General features: G+C 42.1%; 1 protein-coding gene across 3 annotated transcripts in view; it reads right to left on the bottom strand.

Moving 5' to 3' along the window:
* Window positions 1-9,688: 9,688 nt before the first annotated feature.
* SMAD7 (SMAD family member 7) overlaps window positions 9,689-17,279 on the bottom strand; it is a 62,675-nt gene continuing 55,084 nt past the window's right edge. For all 3 annotated transcript variants that reach the window (XM_042451405.1, XM_042451406.1, XM_042451407.1), the window contains one exon: window positions 9,689-12,644. In XM_042451405.1, the coding sequence (XP_042307339.1) occupies window positions 12,106-12,644 (539 nt within the window). In that variant the 3' untranslated portion in view covers window positions 9,689-12,105. The remainder of the gene's footprint in view (window positions 12,645-17,279) is intronic.

The raw sequence follows: 17,279 nt of genomic DNA, 5'->3' as shown, positions 1-17,279 counted from the left end.
AGGATCGGATTCAACAACAGCCCATAGCTGAGACTAATTTTTACATGGTAACTATGTTTAAAATCATCATTATCGTCATTGTCATCATCATCAATGCCCAGAATTCTATTTGTTGTTTGTTGCTAACTGCCTTCAAGTTGTCCCCAACCCATAACAACCCTGTGGATAAAACACCTCCAGGACTGTCCTCAATTGCATCCAATGTCTTTTTATTTCTTCCTGATCTTGTAGAATGTTCTTTTTATTGTCACAGAACATCCCAGCCTTTGGTTTAAACTTCCCTTTGAGTTCCCAGATTTTCTGGAAGAATCTTCTTGTTCTTCCTTTTTTGTTGATGTCTCCTATTGCTTTGCATTGATCATTATAGAAGTTGACTTTATCCTTGTGCACTAGTTGTTATCTACCTGTTCTTTCGTGTCTTATGCATGTATAAATTCCCCTATGGATGTGGTTGAACATTTTTGTCTGATGTAGAACCATGTTACAGAAGTGGAGTTATTCATGTAGTGCTATTGTACATGGTTATACAATGCATACCAATATGCCTTTCTGCATTATGTATCAGTGTGCATCTATGTGCACACACATTTACTTATGCAATATTGTGTCATGTAACAGCCTCAGGGAAGGGCAATGGCAAACCTCCTCTGAACAAATCTTGCCAAGAAAAACCCATGATAGGGTGGCCTTAGGGTTACCATAAGTTAGAAATGATTTGAAGGTACACAACACAGAGATACCTCCTTGAGCATAAACTATGCTCTCTCTCATTGCTGTAAGGACTCAGTCATTGTCAATCATCATCAACATCATTACCGTCATCATATCTTTTTCTTCTTTTGCATATGGAGTCTGCAGATTAACATATTCAGAAAATCACTGGTCCATGCTCAAAGAGATTTCAATCTACAACTTAACAGCTTGAGAAACAGCAGGAAGGAAGGAAAGGGAGGTAACTGCAATGGGGGACAGATATGCACAAATGCCATTATGCTTATTTACAATGTTGTCTCAGTTGGGGGTGAGATTTTAACAGTATATAGGTCAGACTCTGGTCTATGATGGCTGCTAGAGGGGTATGTGAAAATACATATGGGCTCAACATAGAGAATCATAGAATCATAGAGTTGGAAGAGACTGCAAGGGCCATCCAGTCCAACCCCCTGCCATGCAGGAAATCCAATCAAAGCATCCCCAATAGATGGCCATCCAGCCTCTGCTTAAAGACCTCCAAGGAAGGAGACTCCACTACACTCTGAGGGAGTGTGTTCCACTGTCGAACAGCCCTTACTGTCAGGAAGTTCTTTCTAATGTTGAGGTGGAATCTCTTTTCCTGGAGCTTGCATCCATTGTTCCGGATCCTGTTCTCTGGAGCAGCAGAAAACAAGCTTGCTCCCTCCTCAATATGACATCCTTTCAAATATTTAAACAGGGCTATCATATCACCTCTTAACCTTCTCTTCTCCAGGCTAAACATCCCCAGCTCCCTGAGTCGTTCCTCATAGGGCAAGGTTTCCAGACCTTTCACCATTTTAGTCGCCCTCCTCTGGACACGCTCCAGTTTCTCAATGTCCTTTTTAAATTGTGGTGCCCAGAACTGGACACAATATTCCAGGTGGGGCCTGACCAGAGCAGAATACAGTGGCACTATTACTTCTCTTGATCTAGACACTATACTTTTATTGATGCAGCCTAAAATTGCATTGGCCTTTTTAGCTGTCGCATTGCACTGCTGACTCATGTTCAACTTGTGGTCTACTTGGACTCCCAGATCCCATTCCCGTGTAGTTTCATTCAGCCAGGTGTCCCCCATCCTATATCTGTGCATTTCATTTTTCTGCCCTAAGTGTAGTACCTTACATTTCTCTGTGTTGAATTTCATTTTGTTAGCTTTGGCCCAGGTTTCTAGTCTATTCAGGTCATTTTGAATGTTGATCCTGTCCTCTGGAGTATTAGCTATTCCTCCTAATTTGGTGTCATCTGCAAATTTGATAAGTATGCTCCCAATTCTGTCATCCAGGTCATTGATAAAGATGTTGAATAACACTGGGCCCAGGACAGAGCCCTGTGGGACCCCACTGGTCACTTCTCTCCAGGCTGAAAAAGAGCCATTGTTGAGCACCCTTTGGGTTCGGCCGGTCAACCATTTACAGATCCATTTAACAGTTACTTTGTCTAGCCCACATTTTACAAGCTTGTTTGCAAGAATGTCATGGGAAACCTTGTCAAAGGCCTTACTGAAATCAAGATATATACTATATCCACAGCATTCGCTTCATCTACCAAGCTGGTAATTTTATCAAAGAAAGGGATTAGCTTGTCTGGCATGACTTGTTTCTCTGAAACCCATGTTGACTTTTTGTGATTATGGCATTGCCTTCTAGATGTTCACAGACTCTCTGTTTAATGATCTGCTCCAGAATCGTTCCTGGTATTGATGTCAGACTAAGTGGATGATAATTGTTGGGATCCTCTTTTTTCCCCTTTTTGAAGATGGGGACAACGTTTGCCCTCCTCCAGTCTGCTGGGATTTCTCCTGTTTTCCAGAAGTTTTCAAATATGATTGCCAATGACTCCGATATTACATTTGCCAGTTCTTTTAGTACCCTTGGATGGAGTTCATCTGGTCCTGGAGACTTAAATTCATTTAGATTAACAAGGTATTCCTCTAATATCTCTTTACTTATTCTGTGCTGAAATTCCCCTATTTTGTCCTCTGCTTCATTATCCTCAGATTGAGCACCCTTTTCCTTTTCTGAGAAGACTGAGGCAAAGAAGGGGTTGAATAATTCTGCCTTTTCTCTGTCCCCTGTTAACATTTTGCCATCTTCTCCACGCAGTGGCCCTCCCATTTCCTTCTTCTTCCTTTTGCTGTGGACATATCCAAAAAATCTCTTTTTATTCTTTTTAACCTCTCTAGCAAGCCTGAGCTCATTCTGCGCTTTAGCTTTTCTGACTTTACCCCTACAATTGCCTGCTATTTCTTTGAATTCCTTTTTTGTGATTTCCCCCTTTTTCCATTTCTTATACATGTTCCGTTTCAAACTTAGCTCGGTTGAAAGTTCCTTAGTCATCCATCCTGGTTTCTTGAGACACCTCTGATTTTTCTTTCTCACTGGAACTGTTTGAAATTGTGCCTTCAGTATCTCTCTTTTGAGAAACTCTCATCCGTCCTGAACTCCCTTCCCTTTTAGTATTTCTGAACACGGGATCACCCTCAATACTTCTCTAAGGCACTTTACAGACGGGCCTAAGAGGCGCTGTCCTCGCGCCGCGATTACGCGCGAGGGGCGGTGCTTCCGGACGCGCCTTGCCCCTCGCGCGTAACAGATACATCAAGATAGCGGCGCCCTATACATATGGGCGCCGCCATCTTGACGTAGCGGATGCTCTGCGTCCGCACATCCAAACTCGGAAGAGACATCGCGAGTGCGTGCTTTGGCACTCACAGCATCTCTTCTGGGTTCCTGGAAGGAGCGCGATTTACGCGCTCCTTTTTTGCTCCATGAGGGAGTCGCGCGGTTTGGCTGCTGCAGCTCCCTCACAGAGCAAACAGCAGCGGCTCAAGACCGCCCCTTTTGGGCGGTCTGTAACGGGCCCAATTTTACTGAAATCCGCTCTCCTAAAGTCTAGAATGTGGTCTATTTCTCTTAAAAAGGTTATACCCCTCTATTTCCACATTCCAATCATGAGACTTATCCCACCAGGTTTCAGTGATGCCTATTATATCATATTTGCTTTGTTGTACTAGGAGTTCAAGTCCATCTTGCTTATTTCCCATGCTCTGTGCATTAGTGTAGAGACATCGCAGACCATGGTTCCCTTTTACTTGCTGCCTGTGCAAGTTCTTTTGCCTCCCACTGTTGGGTCCTTGCACTTTTTTTCTTGTTTCCTCTATGTCAGTTTGACTATTTTCGCCATCCCTTTCGCCTTCCTTAATATTGTCTCCCTTCCCCTCGGAACTCAGTTTAAAGCCCTCCTGATCAAGTTCTTGAGACTGTTGGCAAAAACATTTCTTCCAACTGGCGTGAGATGCAACCCATCCGTTGCAAGAAGTCCCTCCTCATGGAACCACAGCCCATGATCAAAGAATCCAAATCGTTCTCGGCGGCACCATCTGCGAAGCCAGTTGTTCACATTCACTATTTTCCTCTCCCTTCCTGGACCATGCCCTTCAACTGGCAGAAGAGACGAGATGACAACCATTCTTTTCAGCTTCCTACCAAACGCCTCGTAATCCCTTTTGATGTTCTGCAGGCTGTGTCTTGCAGTATCATTGGTTCCCACGTGGACTAAAAGGAAGGGGTATTGGTCAGTAGGCTTGACCAGTCTTGTCGGCCTCTCTGTCACATCACGGATCTTTGCCCCTGGGAGACAACACACCTCTCGAGACATCTTGTCAGGCCTACAAATCACTGCTTCTGTACCCCTCAGCAAGGAGTCCCCCACTACGACCACATGCCTCCTATGAGGTTTAGCAGCGGCTGTTCCCTTGGGTGGGACTCTCAGGCTTGCCTGCTCTGTCCCTGAAGTCTGTCCATGCTGCTCTTCTTCATCCTCCTTGATAAGGGAAAGAGCTTTGAATCGATTCTCTAGCTGCAAGCTCCCCGAACAATCCCTTCTTGGCCTACTTCTCTGTGTGACATTCCTCCAGCTGTCTGCCTCCTGTGTATGTGAAGTGACCTCCTCGGCTCCAGCATCTTCCTCTGCATGGTATTCGTCCAGGATTGTTAGTTCTGTTGTGTCCAGGAAATCCTCCTGCTCCCTAATATGCTGAAGTGTAGCTACTCTGGACTTCAACTGCTTCACTTTCTCCTCCAAGAGGGCTACCAACTTGCACTTGGGGCATGAAGTTCTCCACTTCTGTAGGCAAGAAGACAAACATCCCACAAGTGTTGCAGGTGGCTACCGTGGTTCCGTCAGTGTCCATACTGAAAAGTCTTAGGAAATTACTGAAACAGGACTGTGGGCTTCCTCCTGAAAAAAAAAAAGAATCCTCCAGAAAACACCAACCTTAAAGCCCCTGATGTTTCAACAATTTGTGGCAGTAAGCTCAATCAACTCTGCCTCTGCTGTAGATTTCCTTGGATAAAAAAAATGAAATAAAAATAGAAACAAAATTTCTCTCCTCCTCCTCTCTGTAGCAGGAACTGCTCTGGAGAGGCTCTGGGAGGAGTAATATAGAGCTAGTCTGCTAGCTCCGCCCCCTAGTGACTCACAGATGTGACTTACTGAAGATGTGACTACAAGCACACTCTTCCTAGAGTTTAAAAAAAATTAAACAGTCACCACTTAAAGTGGCTGCCGAGCTACCTCTCTCCTCCTCCTCTCTGTAGCAGGAACTGCTCATACGTAGGTTAGTAGTGTGCTGCAGCCAGGGCCAGCTCATACATATAAGCAAACTAGGCAGCCATCTAGGGCGGCAAAATTTAGGGACATTTTTGTATTTTGTGTGTGTGTGTAATTAAACAATATTAAAGTGAAAACTCATTACAGTAAGTGACGTAAAAGCAAGCTACCGTATGTTTACCATCTTGTAAACTCCACCAGCCTGCCTGGAAGAAGAAAAGCCCTCCCTTCAGCCACCTTCTTGAGGGAGAGAGATTGTATTGTATTGCATTTTTGTACTGTACACCGCTATGATCATTGTGGAATAGCGGTCTATAAATAAAATGTATTATTATTATTATTATTATTATTATTATTATTATTATTGTTTACTGTTATGTTTAGCTTTAACAATCAAAACAGTGGAAATCTAGGGGTGAACATAATTATGAGAGGCAACAAGGCGCCAAAATATTTTTCACCTGGCCAAATACCCAGAGGTAGCTCTGGCTGCAGCAGCTAATAAATCCAATGTAATTGCAGGCTGCATCAATAGGAGTATAGTGTCTAGATCAGAAGTTCCCAACCTGAGGTTCCCACACCTCCATTAAATTCAATTTGTTCACCCCCACCCCCCACCCCCAGCATTATATGTGGTTCAAAATTAAGAACTGAGACTTCTTCCTCTTCAAATGTGAGTATTACTTTTGTAGGAGAGGTGAACATTGATTAAATATTTCCTGGGGGTGAGGAGCATAGAAAAAGTGGGGAATCACTGGTCTAGACTGAAGGTGGTAACAGTACCACTCTATTCTGTCTTGGTCAGACATCATTTGGAATACTGTGCCCAGTTCTGGGCATCACAGTTCAAGAGGGATATTGACAAGGTGGAGCACGTCCAGAGGAGGGCAACCAAAATGTTGAAAGGTCTGTAAATCATGCCCAATGGAGAGAAACACAGGAAATGGAGCAATGGATTCAAGCTACAGGAAAAGAGGGAGAAATTCAAACACAACTTCCTTAATAGGCTGTTTACTAAAATGCTGGTGGCATCAGCCATTTTAGTGATCTAAGATTAGACTGAACAGATTAGTGGCCTCAGTGACCTTGGGAAAATAGTTTTAACTTCTCTGCTTCATTTCCCTCATCTGTTAAATTGAGACAACAATACCTTAGGGCCTCTATCATTGCTTGGTGCCAGAGTGACATCCCCGAGGGTCTGATGGCTGCCAGCATTTAAGTGACACCAGTCCAAAGGCTGTTTATGTTTCATGCCAAGGAGCTGCTAAGCAAAGGCACACAATAAGCATCCATTTTGTCTGCCTCGCCCAGTTGCTGATGCTGATAAATGCCATGCCAGTTCTGCCCAAGAAAGGGGGGAAATTTGGCATTCACCCTGCTATCTTTCAGAGTCTCTTTTTCTTTTTAGGGCCTTTGATGTTGTATTAATTGTGCAAATATGCTGGACGGGGAAAGGAAGCTGAGGGTTTACTCGAGTCTCTTGCAACAAAAGGTTCACGATGATGATGATCATCATTATGCCGTCTAGCCATTGTGCCATAGGAAAGATGTGAGGCAATAATTGAATAGTTCAAGTTCTGCCAAGAGGCAGAAAAACAAATGAAACCATACAGAGATGAATGTTTTCATGACACTTGACCTCTCTGGGGCGCTGCTTTTGTGACTGACAATGTCACAGCTGAAAGTATGGCTCAAGTCAGTCCAGCTCAGACTTTTAGGCCATGATGCCTTCCATCAAAGCTTAGCTCAATCTTCAGAACATCATGCTGTCCACACCAAAATCTTGCTGGGGTATCTACCCTGAGGCCTAACCTTTCTGCACTGCTTTTTTTGGTGTCTAACGAATTCCACACCAATGAGAAATGCTATTTGGGAAGGGCAAGTATGCAGCAGACTCTGCTATTAAAGTTGTTAATACCATCATTGTTGCGGTCTGTTGTGACACCAACTTTGAACAGAACACTAGTGAGGTTACATTTGACTGAACGTATACACAAAACGTTGACTGCCCATAGGTTTTGTTGTTGCTTTTGTGTTGTTTCTGACTTATGGCAAACTTATCATGTGGTTTTCTTGGTAAGGTTTGTTCAGAGGAGGTTTGTCACTGCTTTCCCTTGAGGCTGAAAGCTTATGACTTGCCACTGGGTTTTGTGACCAAGCTAGGAATCAAATCCTGGTCTCCGGAGTCATAGTCCAACACTAAAACAGAGGATGGCAATGGCAACCCCCCTCTGAAGAAATTTGCCAAGAAAACACCTATAGGGAGTAGAGGCTTATTTTTATCTTAAATGTAGCCCTGTCTGCACAGGCCAAATACAACAGCCTTGCTGGCCTCTCACTAGGGAGACTGGATGACATGTGGCCCAAAATCTGGGTCTGCTGTGACAGATGGTCTGTTCAACACCAAAACTAGCTTCCGCCTTTCCTACTGTAGAGTTCAAAAGTCACCAGTTGCTTGAGATCTTCCCAGGAAATCCAGAGCTCTCTGTTCTGGTGCTGGTTGGCTGACTGCTTGCAAGTCCACCACTGCCACCAATGGCTCATTCTGAGTTCAGACTGAAGTGCCCAGCCATGTGACCAACACTGGGCACCTTGTTCTGATCTCACCGTAAAATGACTTGTGGAGGCAAATGCATCGGGTAGCTCAATGGGATGTGCATGCAGTCGACAGCCCAGAGTCAATTTTGCAATGGTGAGGGAGGGAGTTGTGGCAGCTCTGGGGCCAAGATACTCCAGGATACCTCACACCAGTGCAGATAGAGCCTCTAAGATACAAATACAAAATTAGGAGGCAGGTTTTTTTTTACAGCTCTTGAGATTGCTCCACTCACTTTCATCCTTCCAGCTCCATGCCATGTTTTCAATTTGTTGTTGTTGTTAACTGCCCTCGAGTCAATCTCGACCCATGGCGGCCCTGTGGATGAGACATCTCCAAGGCTCCCTGTCCTCCACTACTCTGCTTAGTTCCTGCAAACTCACACCTGGCCACTTTATTTCTAACCTGAACTGCTGCATCCATTTTCTTAAAATATTATTGGTCAACCATTTTACTACATCCATTTCTCACATTTTCTCCAAGGATTTATTCATGGCTCTTCATCTTTCCCTTTAATCCTCCTATTTCAGTAGTGTAGGTTACACAAGGTTACTCAGTACAACTGGGGATTTGAACCTAGGTATTTCCATATGAAAATATGTAGACATATTATACAAAAATCAGATGCAGAGCATGAAAAGCTGATTCTTTGGTCTACACTGCCATCCCCACTCTCTAAATTCTCACTCTCCTGGTCTGCTTCAGACCCTTGGAACAGTTAGTCCAATATTCACTACTCTGACTGGTTGTAGGTTTCCTAAAGTCTCAGGATCTTTTTCAATTCTATGAAGGAACATTTTGATGGTTCTTCCCATAATGGTGTAGCTGGCCAATCCAGATATACCACTGTTGTATTTTAAATTGTTATGGCACCTCATTGAACTATGTATCCCAGGATTCCATATGTTGGGAGTCATGGCAGTGCAATGTGGTATGAAATGGATATGATGATATAATGCAGATACACTCAGTGACTGCAGTCCATCATTGCCTCAGCATAGTGTAAATACCTGCATGTGGAAATAATACGTCATGCAGAACAGCAACACTGCATGTCACATGTCAATCATTTGGTGATGTTTTGCAATGCAAGCATTGCTATATGCACTACTCTGCGTCTGCCATTATCATAAGGATACATCTGTTGAGATATGACAAATTCACCCCACATGCATACCCTCATCATCACTAACAAAATGCCAACCAGTGATTGCTAGTACAGGTTTGATGCCTGCTATATATCACCTATGTACTGATTCCACTGTGATGTCCTACATTTCTTATGTACTTTCCAGTAAACCAAATGAGAACTTGGTAATACAGCACAATCTTGTATCTATGGGACTAGTACCTGAAGTTTCACTTACCCACTTACTCACTAGGCATTTTCTAGGTCCTCCAAGCTTGATACTACAGTATGCTGCAAATGAGAGATGTGCTGGAGGACCAAAAATGCCTAGAGAGGTGATCTCTCTAGCAATTTCTAGGTCTTCTGGTGTGATTCTATGCTCAAACTTCCTCTGAAGTCATTCATTTTAATAGCATTTGGTATTATCTGTGGTTTCGCATTTCCATGGTAAATCCAAGAATGTGTCCCCCGTCAATATGGAGGTGGTACTGCATTTTGACCACCCATGGGTTAAAAAAACCTACAGTTGGACCTCCTTTTCCATGCTGTGACAGGAGCTTCCATCACTGAATGGAATGACTCTTTATACAGAAAGCCATCAAGTTCCACAGGTCTCAGCTCACACAGACAATTTATTGCAACTTCCGGCAACACTGACAGTGTTGCTCAAATGAGCAGTTGTTGCAATGTAAACACCTGCAATGTTCAATGTTAATATTTCCCTGACATCACCTCATCCTGAAAAATCAAGCTGTGCACAACAGCACCCCAAGTGTACATTTTAAAAATAATGTTTAGCTGTATCGGTTTTCTTACCAAAAAATATTCATGTTCATCATAGGAAGAAGGAGGGGGGAAAACACACACGCCAACTTTATGCTTTTATCTTTTTTTTTAATTTGGCATTTTGTTATTTGCATTTATATTAAAGCAAAGTGCATCTTTTCTTATTTTTCTTGTTTATACACATTGCACAATACATAAATAATGATGCTTATAAAACGTCTTTGTATTTACAAGTAATAATATATTTATATATAACATAAAATACAATTTTTTTCTTTTAATAAATCTCAGGGTTCTTTTTAAAGAAGTCTCTCTTTTTTTGTTGTTGTTATTTCCCAAAGCACTTCAATGCTAAAATTCCAATGAGAAAGCTCCTCTTGTTCACTTAAACCTTTTTTTTAATATATTTAGAAAAATAGCTTATGTTACGGTCTAAACATGCTCATTGAGCTAAGAACAGTGTAAAATTATCATACTAAGTGTATGAATTCAAGAAGAAATAAATGAATGACTGCAGTTTCTGGATACAAACAGTACTATCATAAACCCAACCAGGACAGGTTATACGGAGATAAATACTGAAAATCCTTTTCGTCCTTTATAAAGAAAAATATCAAGAAGGGAGCAAGATGTCTGCATCACAGTTCATAGGCCATGCACCTTATTGTTTTCCCGGCATCACAAATTATCTCTTAAGCAGAACAGAAACACAGGCATACCCCTTTCAAACCCATGCTGCTGCTGCTGCTGCTGCTGCTTCCACAATGACACAGACACCTGAAGTCCAAAAGCAGCAGAATAGCTGCAACAGAGAGGGAGTAGGGAATGAGAAAGGAGATATTAAGAACAAATTTGGCCAATATTTTACTGTGCAGCATTTGCTCCCTAAGCTGACTACATGCGTAGGCACACATGTTGTGTACATTCGATTTTGTGCCATAGTGACCATGTGGGCTTTTTGGGCACCATCAAGGGGTCAGTTTCCTTCATATCTGCAAAGGAGTCAGCATGGCTGTAAGAAAGAGCAGATGGAATGGGCTGGCATAAGCTGCAGCAAAGTGGGGTTGTTGTTCAGGTGTGCACATTATGTTGTGTAGCAGGAAGGCACCTCACTGATGTGAATAATTTAGCACCAGGTTCAAGGAGGACTTGTACTTAAAGAGTTGTGTGATCAAGAATGGCCTAGCATGCGATTTCAGGGAAATGGGTTCTAGATCATTCAGACCACATTATCCCCCCTTCTCCCCATTTTTTGCCCATAAAAGAGATCGTAAAAGCTTACACACTTGTTGCTCATCCTAATACAACCGACCCTCTGTATCCACAAATTCTTTATCCACAGATACCACCATCCATGGCTTAAATAGTAAAAAAATATAAATTCCAAAAAGCAAGCTTTGATTTTGCCATTTTATGTTACGAGAACCATTTTACTACATTATGTAATGGGACTTGGGCAACCATGGATTTTGGTGTCCATGCGGGGTCTTGCAACCAAACCCCAGCCGATATAGAAAGGGCCCACTGCATAGGTATAGGTATTCTCCCACTACAGATTTTGAAATTTATTTTATGGCCAATGTAGTTGATCTTGCTTTTCATTTTTAATAAAATAACCTTATCCAGAAATTTATTGAAACTCTGGCAGCTTTTGGGGCAGCTGTCTGTCTTTCTTCGATGACCTCTTTATTTACTTCAATGCCAAAAAATGGATCTTATCAATGGAGCTTTCTGCACACAAATTTACTCCTTTCACAGAAATATACAGTGTAGCCTAAGAACACTGATTATCTACAGGAGCAAACACAAGTCTCTAGGTTGGGGTATGTTTACAGAAGTGGGAAGAGGGAGAGAAGTCTTACGATTATTTTGATTCAAGAGAGGGAGCTATGCAAAAATCAGGTTGCATCTAATGCCACCCACCAGGTTGGGGTAATAACTTAAAAAGGATAAAAGATGATCCCCTAGTGAGTTCTCTCCTGTCCCTCTCACCTGCTTTTCTAGGTGCCTTCTGAGTTATTGGTCATTCACACGTAATCTTTTGTTTTTCAAAAATACCAGAGCCAAAAAATGCAAAAACAAAAGAACAGAGAGAAAAGGGAAAAAATATCTTTCCATAAGCTATTTCTCAAAACAGAACAAACAGACAAAAAGGTTGCATGAAAAAGCAAGCACTCAGAAGGAGATATTTAGCAGCAAAGTAGTTATAAAATGTCATTTCTGAGTCCGGTCTAAGTGACAGGAGTCATCGGTTATTAAAAATAACCTCCAACCAGCAGGGGCAACTGCTGATGAACTGTCTCGTGTAGCACTGGCCCCAGCCTTTCACAAAGCTGATCTGAACAGTGAAGCCAGTCCATGGTTGCTGCATGAATTCGTGGTCGTTAGGCCTTTGTAAGCTGTAAGCTTTCTCATAGTCAAATGCTTTGATGGAAAAGCCTGGGAACACTTTATGAACCAGTAACGTCCTGGAGTCAGGGTTGTCCAGTGTGGCCGACTTGATGAAAATCGGGTAACTGCTTCGATTGTAAACCCATACCCCATCAACTTCCTTGGTCAGCTGGATGCCATAGCCAATCTTGCTCCGGACCTTCTGCACCAGCTGGCTTTTATTGTCCGAATTGAGCTGTCCGAGGCAGAAGCCATTCCCCTGAGGTAGATCATAGAAGATATCCAGGGAAGGCTCTTGGACAGAATACAGCCGCCCCACACGTGTTTTTTCTTCCCAGTATGCCACCACACACCAGTGTGATGGATCCCCTGCTTCTTGTAGAACTTGGGAATCTAGAAAAAGAAAAAAAAGAGGGATGTCAGTTTAGTCTCAAAACAATACAGCCTGCTTTAAAAACTTACATACCTGTTGTTCAATCAATACAGAAAGCTGCCTTACCCTTGGTTTACTCAACCAAGTACAATCAACTTTGAGTGACTAAAGTCTCTCCAGAATTAAATCCCTTCTTTCCAAGTCCATCAATTCTCCTTTCTGAAGCTGCATTTTCTACATCCCCAAGAGATTAAAATAGACATACTTGGGATTGGAAACATACTAAAAATATTATGAGTAAAAATGCTTTAGCTAACAATTTGTGCTTGTTATTTATAAAATAATATATCATTTGCATGGATTCAAATAAGACCAAATATTTGTGGCTGTTACTTTGGAAAGTCATATTATGAAACTGACTACACCAAATGTGAATATTTGTTGAATATTCAAGAATAACCAGCTGATTCAAGAACCAGCTTTATGAATCATAAAGTGGAAAGAATTAACAGGACTAGATTTATGTTGAGAGCCTCTAGATTTTAACTAGATCTTATAGGAACAAAAAGGGACTGATTGCATGTGAGATCTCTCTCTCTCTCTCTCTCTCTCTCTCTGTGTGTGAGTGTGTGTTTTCTGTAAGTGTGTACGCACACACACAGAGAGAGAGAGAGAGAGAGAGAGAGAGAGAAAGAGAGAGAGGGGGGGTGTTGAACATCCCATATCTGAAATGTTTGGAATCAGATGCATTTGGGATTGGGGGGGGATTTTGGAATATTTGCATACACATAATGAGGTATCTTGGAGACAGGACTCAAGTCTAAACATGAAATTCATTTATGCTTTGCATACACGTTATACACATAGCCTATAGGTAATTTTAGACATACTGTAATAATTTTAATAATTTTGTTCATGAAACAGAATTTGTGTACACTGAACCATCAGAAAAGCAAAGATGTCACTATCTCAGCTACTAGTGTGGACAATTTTGAATATTGGAGTACAGTGCACCCGCATTATACACATGGGGAGGAAGGGGCGGGGCGTCCCATAGGGATGAATGGGGCGTGCGCCCATGTGCGTTAACGCATGCACGAGCCCCATTCATTTAAAGGTGGTTTTTGTTTTATACAGGGGGGATTACAACACAACCCCCCCCCCCACGTAAACAAAGGGCGCACTGTATTTCAGATTTTGGAATTCCAGAATTGCAAAGGGAGACTCAACCTGTACTGCAAACCCTTTCATTACAAAAGTTCTTTTTCACCATGACCATCACCATGGGACAATTATCAACAATGATTCACATTCTGATCTGGCAGCAACAAGGCAAAGTCAATATAAGTTGAACATTTTATCACTATGCCTCTGACACTGTTATGTAATTGGCAATACCCTAATGCACAACATAGTAAGTGGCCTTCGCACTAGCCAGGTGATTCTGAGAACTGCATCCAAAAAAGTAACTTTCCCAAAGCCCAGCTGGTATGGGTATATGTATGTATGGATTATGTATGGTATATATAACAGATTTATTCAGCCCCAACATATTTTGAACTCAAAAGCACTACTCTTTGGAGGAAATCTGTAAGAATCGAACCTTTTCAACCAAGGAGACTGCATGCCGGTGCCTCAACTTCTTACCATGTCCAGATTCCTAATAACCAATCAAGCACCTCTCTTTCACCTCCGTGAAAGAGAGAAAGGATGCTCTGCATAAAAGATGCTGGCTTCATAGTGTAGGGAACAACTGTTGCTCTCACAGGAGCATCAGAAATGAGACACTAGACTTTAAGCAGTCACAACAGGTCTCTCTTCATATCAGTTCTCAGAAGCTTCAACACATCACAACCACATCAAATAATGGTCTCACACTGACCATGAACAGCTGGATCAAGCTCTCTGTGACCTTTAAAACTTCCACAAATAGGGTGATCTAGGTCAACTGACCAAGTACAAAAGTAGTACAGCTGGCCCTCAGTATCCACAGATGCTTTATCCATCTATTCAACCACCCATGGCTTGAAAATAGATAGACAGACTGATAGATAGATAGAGAGACAGACAGATATTGCAAAAATCAAATCTTGGTTTTGCCATTTTATACAAGGGACATAATTTTACTATGCCACTCCATTTAATAGGACTTGAGCATCCACAGATTTTGGTATCTGGGTGGGTGTGGTCCTGGAACCAAACCCCTACAAATACCAAGGGCCCAAGCACACAGTATTAACGATTTGAGAATGATCTTGGCAAACTGTTCCCTCCCCCCCACCTTCATCTGACTTCCAACCATCTATTCTATATTATTCACGAATAGGGTCAAAGCACCATGTTGCGGTCAAAGAAATGGGGAAAAGATGCAAAACAACAGCATAGTGTGCCATCCCATGTATCCTATAATTGATTTCTTTCCTGCACCCCCACCCCTATCTTCAAATCCTGGATGCAGCCATTCAGTTTAAGCCAGAAGTAAATCAATGACAGATAACATAATACTACAGACCTGCTAATCAGCCACAGACATCTTCTGTGATGTCAAATGTGAGTAACCAGGGTTGACAGCTAAGGTACTGCACAGCCTAACCCACTGCATACATCACCCTGTGCTTAAAAGCCAATCCCTAGCTTTGTTTCATATAATAATTTTCCCCCTTGTCATTTAAGGGGGGGAAGGAGGGAGTCGTTTTAAAAAAAAGTGAACCATAGCTCTGTCCAGACTGGCGAAATAGGGTAAATTCATCTGTTATAATTTACAGGCCTTATTTACGCCTATAGCCAGATCTCTGGTCATAAATGCTAAAGGATGCAGACGTCAGAGGAGCTATAAATCTGATTGAATTGCAGTTAGACTGTGGTTTGTGGTAGCAGGGTGGAGACCGGAAGTCTTGCATTTGTTAGGGGAAAAAATGCAGGGGAACAAAAGGGGGGGTGAGCGTGAGTGTCTCCCTTTCCTCCCCACCAAAGCCCTCTCCTTAAAACTATGTCTCTATTTGCTAAACAGAGGAAAGGAGACAATTCTCACGACTGCTGTTGGAAAAGAGTAGGGAGAGAAATTACTGGCTGAGGAGCTAGTAATTCTGTAAAGCTTTTTACAGACATGCTAAGACCTAGAAACTCCCAAAGCTCTGCAAATGTTATTTTAAATAAAGGAACAATGGAAGGGAAGGCAGTATAAGTTGAAGACTGACATTTAGCATATTTCTACCCTCACCTCGCCACCCCCCACTCCGGCCTCCCTGCAACACATCCCTTGTATGAAAAGAGCAGCTATGAGTATAGTCGCATAAACATGAATACATAAACACTTCAAAACATCCTCTAACACCTTTCAGTGGGAATCCACATCTTGCTTGTATCATGACTCTGAACAGGCTGGGATGGATCCAGATTTAGCTTTCTGTACATGGAAAGGCTCTACCAGTGATTTCCAAATTCCGGTCCTCCAGATGTTTTGGACTTCAGCTCCCCAACTGTCCAACCAAGCTGGCTGGGGCTTCTGGGAGATAAATTCCAAAACTCCATAGTTTGGGAATCCCTGCTCTACACTCTTCTATTCCATCAGCTTGGCTCACTCCATTCGGCACTCTCCTCACCCCCCACGGGCAACATTTTCAGGGGTCTAGGAGAGGTGCAGAGGTTGGAAAAGTTTGTTGTTGTTGTTGTGTTATATTTCCACAACTCCTTGCTCCTTAGCCAGCATGGCTGGGGGACTGTAGAAGCTGGAGTCTCACATTGTATTTTTTTCCAGCCTACTATGAGCTTTTCCATAGCTCAGCAAACAAGGTGACAACCCAGCGATAGAGACTTCTGTATGTAAGTATGATCTGCTACAAAAGCACTATACACGTGCAAGTAATTAATAAATTCCATTTACCACAGGCAACTATTACAGTGCAATGCATGTAGTATGAATGCAATGCTAATTTCATTCTTTAATTTCATTCTTTTTAGCAATTTTCTTCCCCATTGCAAGACATTTCGAAAACTGCATTTTTTTCAAAGACTATTTGCACTTTAGGCATTATTCTGTGCAAAACCTGCACACACTGTTTTGCAAAGGAAACATTTTCTGCTCAGAAAATACGTCTGCTCAAAAAATGCTGTCGCTGAGGCCTGATTCTGCACAAAATTTGCATGTGGGGTTTTTCTTACTTTGCACAGAAAACAGCATTTTCTTCATAGAAAATAATATTACTGCTCAGAAATACTATTTTCAGTACAAAAATGGCATCTTTAAAAAAAACCACCTTGCAAAGATTCTTGTCAGCCCAGGATTCTTCCCACCAGCATTTCCTAACATCTGAGTAACATATTTCAACCATTTTACAAATATTATTTCCATTCCTAACATGTGGAGAGGCCTATAGAGAATAGCTGCAATAGGAAAACCAGCTCCAATTGAGCTCAACAAAAATCACTTCCAAATGAAGCATTTACAAGTACAGTGTTCAGCTGCTTTCATTATCAAGTCCAAGGACATCTAAAAGAATAGGGCAGCATATGGACTGGGGATCTAGACTCATCTGTCATGCTGCATCATTATTTCGTTTTCTTCTTGTAGTTTATACAGGGCAAGCTGGATAGTCTAGGAAAGTTACTTTTTTTCTCTTTGGATTGCAGCTCCCAGAATCCTCCAGATACCATGG

This window comes from Sceloporus undulatus, chromosome 2, assembly GCF_019175285.1.
Source record: "Sceloporus undulatus isolate JIND9_A2432 ecotype Alabama chromosome 2, SceUnd_v1.1, whole genome shotgun sequence".
In the NCBI taxonomy this organism is placed as follows: domain Eukaryota; kingdom Metazoa; phylum Chordata; class Lepidosauria; order Squamata; family Phrynosomatidae; genus Sceloporus; species Sceloporus undulatus.
The sequence above is the reverse complement of the archived record's forward strand: the minus strand, read 5'-3'. Positions and strand labels throughout refer to the sequence as shown.